Genomic DNA, 7,500 nt, shown 5'->3' on the forward strand with positions numbered 1-7,500 from the left:
GCATTTCACTAACTGGTCCACAATACTCCACCCTCTTTACCTCTTTGCCTCCCTCCTCAGGCCTGCCACTCCCCTCCCCTCGCACCCTGATGCATGAGTGTCACCCTGGCCACCACGCCCGCGCCACCCTGGACCGTGTGTGCCCTGCTCGCTCTCTCCGCTCTACGTGTTTTTACTCCACCATGATCACAGACTGTACACGTATTACCCTGTATATTGATCCGCTTTTTTTTATATGTGTGTGTGCACCGCCACCCTCCACCACGGCCTTGCTCCCACCACACGTGACGGAGAAGGCTTCACACCACCGCCGCAATGCTCTCCATGTTCAGATAGTCGTCTCCCCTTTGCTATATTGTATAAATCATATACATACGGGTACATTGTGTCTCCTGACTGCCCTGTAGATGTACAGTTTTATAGGTAATCTGAGTTCCCTTACACGTGAGGTGTGTAACGCTTCCTTGTCTCCCCAGGTGGAAGGTAAAGCTCAGCCCGCCGCCTGCAGGGGACGACGTAGAGGACGGCGAATGGCTGGAGGAGGCAGCCAGCGGGACCTTCCAGGACTGGATGGACGGTTCCCCTTCCAGTAACCTTTCCTATGGTTCAGACAACGCCTCCACCGCCACCACCGCCATCGCCACCGCCGCTGCAGCCTGCGTCGCTAACGGGTCGGCCGTGTGTGTCAGCGAAAACCACACCTCCATCTTTGACAGCCCGCCGCCTTTCAGCCTCCCGTCGACCGTGTTCATTGGGGTGTGCCTGAGTCTGTGCATCGCCATCACCGTCGTGGGCAACATCCTTGTGCTCATGGCCTTCTTCTGTGAAAGAGCCATCCGGCAGCCCTCCAACTACTTCCTGGCGTCCCTGGCCGTCACGGATATCCTCATCGGCTCTGTGTCTATGCCCTTCTACACTGTGTACGTGCTGGTGGGCTACTGGGACCTGGGCCCCATCCTATGTGACCTGTGGCTCTCCGTGGACTACACCGTCTGCCTGGTGTCACAGTTTACGGTCCTCCTCATCACCATTGACCGGTTTTGCTCTGTCAAGATCGCTGCCAAGTACCGCGCCTGGCGCACCAAGAACCGCGTCATCATCATGGTGCTGGTGACGTGGGTGGTGCCGGCGCTGCTCTTTTTTGTCAGCATTTTTGGGTGGGAGCATTTTATTGGATATCGTGACCTCGGCCCCGGCCAGTGCATGGTACAGTTTCTCAAGGACCCTGTCTTCAACACGTCTCTCATAGTAGCCTACTACTGGATCCCTCTTGTGGTCCTCTTCATCCTCTACGCAGGCATCTACCAAACCGCCTACGAGATGTCCAAGAAGGCGCGGGAAAAAAGGAAACAGGCGCAGGCCATGATGAACCTGGGGCCGGCCAGTGCCAGACCAAGCCCCGCACCGGTACTCAAGTCTGCCGGCGCCGCCCCACCAGGCCACGGCGGCAAAGGCGAGGGCGGCTGTGGTATGACGCTCTCCAAAACTCAGAGCACCCTCTTCAGTCAGGACCAGCCCAAGCCTGAGCCTCAGGGTGACGGCACGGCGCCGCCCGCTGACGACACTGACCCTTCCCAGAAGACGTCTTCCAAAACACTGACAGATGTGGCAGACCTTTTAAAGAACAAAAACATGGAAAAGGACTTTGAGAAATCAAGTAGCGGCATTGAGAGTGAGGACGAGAAACGATGCAGCAGCCAGAACCTCGCCAAGATGGACCAGCCGGCCTCTACCCTGCCGTCCGTCCAGCCTCCCAGCCTGCCCGCGATGGCGGCCCGCTGCCTCCTGGACGTGGACACCACCGTCACGCGCCTCACGCAGCCTGCCATCCAGCCCGTGCCGGCAGATTCTGCCGCGGCGCTGCTCAGTAGCAGCCACTGGGGCAACGGAGACCTGCCGCAGACAGGCTCGCGTCCCCTCAGCCTGCTGGGGGAGCTGCCCATCGTACCACCGCCGCCACCCTCCACTGTGCACTTCGGTATCCATCCCCTGGCGGCCTCGACGCCTCTCAATCCCGCCACCTCCTCCATCCTGGAGCCTATCGCGCCGCCAGCCATGTTCGCTGACTTCCCGACTCCATCGCCGCCGCCACCACCGTCACGTCCCACCTCGCTAGAGCTGAAGGCCGTCACGCCCACCGGCCCTGACTCAGTCATGTCGATGGACACAAGCGACATGAGGTTCATGGATGAAAGCTCCGTAGTCGTCCCCTCGCCAGTGGTGGAGACTCCACCATCGTCCAGCTGGACACATCAGAACGGCACGCTTTCCGCTGATGACTTGGCGCGCTGTCTGGACGCACCCACCGCGGTCCCCTCTCCGTCAAACACTGTTACGCCCACGCCGATCGCCTCCGTCAACGGAAACGGATCCCTATACAACGGCTCCGAGTCACTACATTCCTTCCCCAAGTCGTCAGCCTCAGAGCCCACCCCGCCGCTGCCCCCTCACCCATCGCCCACTGAGGGTGTCACTGTGAACCCTGTCTCACCCCCACAGGCCGGCGCCACGCCCGCTACCATCACCACAACTGCCACTGACAACACTGCCACCACCACCTTGACCCTATCGCCCCCTGTGGTCTCCCTGGCGCCTGACAGCGAGTCTAATAGCGTGGAGAGCTTCCGCTGCCCGGCCAACGGTGGTCCTCAAACAGACGCCATTGTCACCCCCAGCCGAGGACAGGACAGCAGCATCGAGCCTGACAGCTTCGCCGAGACTTCTCAGGTGGACGAGAAGACGCGTCCGAAGAAGGCTGTGCTCAGAAATCTCGGCAAGAAGATGCGCCTCAAAAAGAAGAAGAAAGACACCGAAAAAGACAAGAAGTCAAAATCACACAACCGCGCCAACAAGGCTCTGAAGACCATCTCGGTAATCATGGGCGCCTTCGTGGCCTGCTGGACGCCCTACCACATCATCGCCATCATGGAGTCCTTCTGCCAGTGCACCAACGCCCATGTCTACATGTTTTTCTACTTCCTTTGTTATGCCAACAGCCCAATCAACCCCTTCTGCTACGCTCTCGCCAACCAGCAGTTCAAAAAAACCTTCACGCGGCTCCTCAAGGGCGATTTCCACATGAACTAGGCCGACGCCGCGGGTGTTGTCCTGCGACGGGAGTGTTGTCGAGGCGATAGCTCAGGTGTGAGTGTTGTGAACAGACTGATGAGCTGGTTATAAAACGGGACCCAAAGTATGCGTGTATGCATGAGAGAGAGAGAGAGAGAGAGAGAGAGAGAGAGAGAGAGAGAGAGAGAGAGAGAGAGAGATATCCCCCTAACACCTCATTACATAATCGTCTTAGCAAATGAGAGAAGTCCAGCAGATGAGTAGAGTAACACACACATTGTTATCCATCACCCACCACCACCTGCCTCACCTGCCCCACCTCCCGCCTCGCCAGCAGTCACCGGCAGCCAGCACTTCCCGCCCCTCACCGCCGCCCCACCCGCCGCCTACACGCCCGTCACCAGGAACAATAGCTGCCACACTAATCAATAAGGTGGAAGGTGTTTATTGGTTGCATGGGAGGGGCAGGTGTGGAGGGCGGGAGGAAGGAGGTGTTCAGGTGTTCTTCCTGACGGGCCGCGGGTGTCCAGGTGCGCTAATGAAGGTGACCCAATGCAGGGAAGAGAAGCACGTGTGTGTGTGTGTGTGTGTGTGTGTGTGTGTGTGTGTGTGTGTGTGTGTGTGTGTGTGTGTGTGTGTGTGTGCGCGCGTGTGCGCGCGCGCGTGGAATGAGGAGGATCACCTGTTCGAGTGCAGCGGAGTGAGTGGCAAGCAGCGGGATCTCTCAGTCGGTGTTTGGTCGCCGTGAAACTTGATTTGATGGGATGAGCGGAACAAGCACGTGTGTGTGTGTGTGTGTGTGTGTGTATGCGTGTGTGTGTGTGTGTGTGTGTGTGTGTGTGTGTGTGTGTGTGTGTGTGTGTGTGTGTGTGCGCACATGAACGTGATGATGAAGGTTCGACAGGTTTTTTCTCCCTGTTTTTTCTTCTTGCTCTTCATGTTGGTGTTGATGGGAAGGCAGGGGCCGGGAGGAGGGGAAGGGAGGGGCAGCGAGGCGTGAAGTCCCTGGAGTCGCTAGGAAGAGGACACGGCCAGAGAGGAGAGGCGAAACGAGAAGGAACACAACAGAGAGACAGTGACGGGAGAAGGGAGAGCATTGGGTGGCAGGAACTGGACCAGAGAAAGGGTCACTTAGTTTTCATCAGTTTAATTTCTATTCAGAATGAAATTTGAGTTAATCACTGTCATATGATTGATTTTATTAATTAAAAAGATATGCTTGATTCTTGTTCAGTTTCCAGGTCAAGGTTTTCAATTCCACAATTCCATTTCAGTTCAATTCAGTTTTCTTCAATGAACATACTTTTAGTTATAAAATAATTTCAATCTTTCATTTATTTATTAGAAAAATAAGACTGTCTTATATATATATATATATATATATATATATATATATATATATATATATATATATATATATATATATATATATATATATATATATATATATATATATATATATATATATATATATATATATATATATATATATATATATATATATATATATATATATATATATATGTATATATATATGTATATATATATATATATATATATATATATATATATATATATATATATATATATATATATATATATATATATATATATTACTAGTTCTGCCAATCACAGACCAACAAAGCAAGGCGAGCCAGACAGGACGCTTGCGTATGTTGATCCCAAGGCTGCTGAAAGACCTGGCAGCGCGTCACACAAGTGACGCCACACACCAGCACCGCGCCTCCGGTATTTGTTATTTGTCACAAAGTTGTAATTTTCAATCACACCTGGCTGGAATACGATATGTCATTTTTAGACAGTTTTGCGTCTTCCTGGCAGAACAGTCAGTTTAGTTCTCCTAGATTGCCATTAAATTGCGATATTCATTATCATATATATATATATATATATATATATATATATATATATATATATATATATATATATATATATATATATATATATATATATATATATATATATATATATATATATATATATATATATATATATATATATATATATATATATATATATATATATATATATATAAAGTTACATGACTAACGTCTCTCATATCATTGTGTTAGTTGCTCATGTATTTTACAGTTTATTTGAAAATAACAGAAGTTAGTCATTACAAAATAATGAATGTGCGCAGTACACTGCAAAGATCATTTTGTTAGTTCACAATCACAAGTTCATATCAAATCAGTCATCAGTCATTATTTGTTCCTTGATAACAAATACAAGTCGTTACTTCTTTCCATCTACAATTTAATTTCAATGACCAGATAAACCAAATCAGCTTTAATAGTGTTCCAACTCTTCATAACTGTCCCCAAGCCAGGCCTGCAGCAAGGCAGCGAGGGGCGCGGCGCCGCAGCGCTAGTGGGGACTGTGCATTACGAATTCACAAAGAAGGAACTAAAGGGAGCAGACTGATGATATGTAGGTGTGTGTGATAAGATGCACTATATAACTTAAAGAAAGAGATGTCATATGGTAAAGACGAAAGCTTCTCTCTCCTCACCTTTCTCCTCAATCCAGGCTGGCATGAAAGGAAGAAAGACCAAGCGGCGTGGAAAAGTTGCGTGGAACTTTTGTTTATGAACGAAAGAATAAATATCACTGCTGTAACAGTTCCGAGGCAACCCAACTCGAGTCAAATCATGGGCAACGACATTAAAAATAAGAACACTTCATAACACTATGAAAAACATGGATTCGACTATACTTACCATAATGCATTATATCTTAGTTGCAGATTAAAATCTAGGTACAGTGCTTTAAATCATTTGATGGCGTGATTCTAAGATTATTTATTTTATTTATACTTAAATGCAGTAACTGGACCGCATCACTGTCTGTCTTATGTTGCTGCCGTACGTGACAGACACAAGACCTGCAGACTGTGATGGGAGAACACTAAGGAAAAGCAGGTTAAGAAAGAACAATATCCAAAGCTATAACCAACACATAATGACCGAAGAGGAATTTACGAACACCGGAGGCAGTCAGGAACATGAGCACCGCCAAGGGATGAGGTGAACGGAGGAACGATGAAGGGAACTATGGTCATGAATGGGACCAAGAAACTTGAGTTTGTAACAAGATGGACATACGAGAAGGAATCAGGCCACAGACAACTGAAACGAAGTAACAAAAGTGCTTTTTATCATTCTGCTTCGTGTCAAAGTGATCTGTCAAGGACATCAAAATGGAAGGAGAAAACTCACTTAACTTATCGCTATTCGAAAAAAAAAAAAAAAAGTCAGTCAAGAAAAAAAGTTTGCCAATTCAGTTACGTAGGTGTCTCGATGTTCGATACTCATGGGATACAGAAATAAGCAGTTCTAGATTTGACCAGTGAAAGACATGAATACTTTACTTTTTGACTCTATCAACAGTATGACTACTTGTTACAGTACTCCAGTAACTCTTGGTGACTTTACGGAGCAAAACAAATACCACTAACGATAGACACTAAACGTCTGAATTTGAGTTCGCGTTCACGCATTGTTGTCTTTGTTGTCCTTTGAAATCATGCTATCATTTTGCTCCAGACCATTTTATTGAGAGTGATATTTCATAGCAGCCAGGGTGTTGCTTATTTTACTGCCGAGTTCGCCTTACGTACGTTAACATGCATAGCACTGTAGAAAGAAATGTTTGCATACACACACTCTTAAAAATAAAATAGGTTACATTTGTGTTTTCTATGATACAGAATAGCTGAAGTGACTGTAGTACAAAAATCAGCGTCTAAAAACGTTGTACGTGTTTATGGGAAAGTTGTCCAGCAGTGAAAGGATTGAGGACACGAGGGGCACGAGGACATGAACGAAACAGAACACGAGGCTCCAAGTTGCACATATCGCTGAAAGGAGTCAGTGGGGCTTATCCGCAGAGAAAAAAAAAAGAAAAAAAAAGAAAAAAAAGAGGACAAATACACGGCTGGGGCTTGAACGGGACAGTAGAACACGGAAGGGTAGACATGAACGAAACTTAGGACAACGAGGCTCCAATTTACACATATCATTAAAAGAAATTATTGGGGTGCATCCGTACAAAAAGCAAGAGGACAAAGACACGGCGGGGACTTGAACAGGAGAGGAGAATACACGGGAAGGCAACTGGAAAACATCACCCAGCAACCCGAGGAAGGAAGACTGGAAAAAATAATAAATAAAAAGCAGACTGAGCCGGAGTTTGGGGCGTAGGGGTGGGATACAGTGACAAGGAAATGAATTCGGTCTGTCGTAGGAAATATAAGAGAAAGTGAGCAACAAGAGGGAAGCAGAGGAGAGAAACACGAGACGCACAAGTAACATTCATGGAACACAGCAACACAAAGGTCATCCAGGAATTCAAAACACTAGAGGAAGATTACGAAACGAGGAAAAAAAAAGACAGTGAAACACAGAC

At 47.9% G+C, this 7,500-nt stretch overlaps 1 protein-coding gene across 1 annotated transcript in view; it reads left to right on the forward strand.

The window, feature by feature from the left end:
• The window catches only part of LOC135102159 (muscarinic acetylcholine receptor gar-2-like), a 3,656-nt gene extending 376 nt beyond the window's left edge, over positions 1-3,280 (forward strand). Inside the window, exon 1 of the mRNA XM_064006953.1 lies at positions 1-3,280. This exon is cut by the window's left edge and continues 376 nt beyond it. Coding sequence (XP_063863023.1) covers positions 571-3,087 — 2,517 coding nt within the window. The 5' untranslated portion in view covers positions 1-570 and the 3' untranslated portion in view covers positions 3,088-3,280.
• Positions 3,281-7,500: the final 4,220 nt, after the last annotated feature.

This window comes from Scylla paramamosain, chromosome 1 (assembly GCF_035594125.1).
Source record: "Scylla paramamosain isolate STU-SP2022 chromosome 1, ASM3559412v1, whole genome shotgun sequence".
NCBI classification, from domain to species: domain Eukaryota; kingdom Metazoa; phylum Arthropoda; class Malacostraca; order Decapoda; family Portunidae; genus Scylla; species Scylla paramamosain.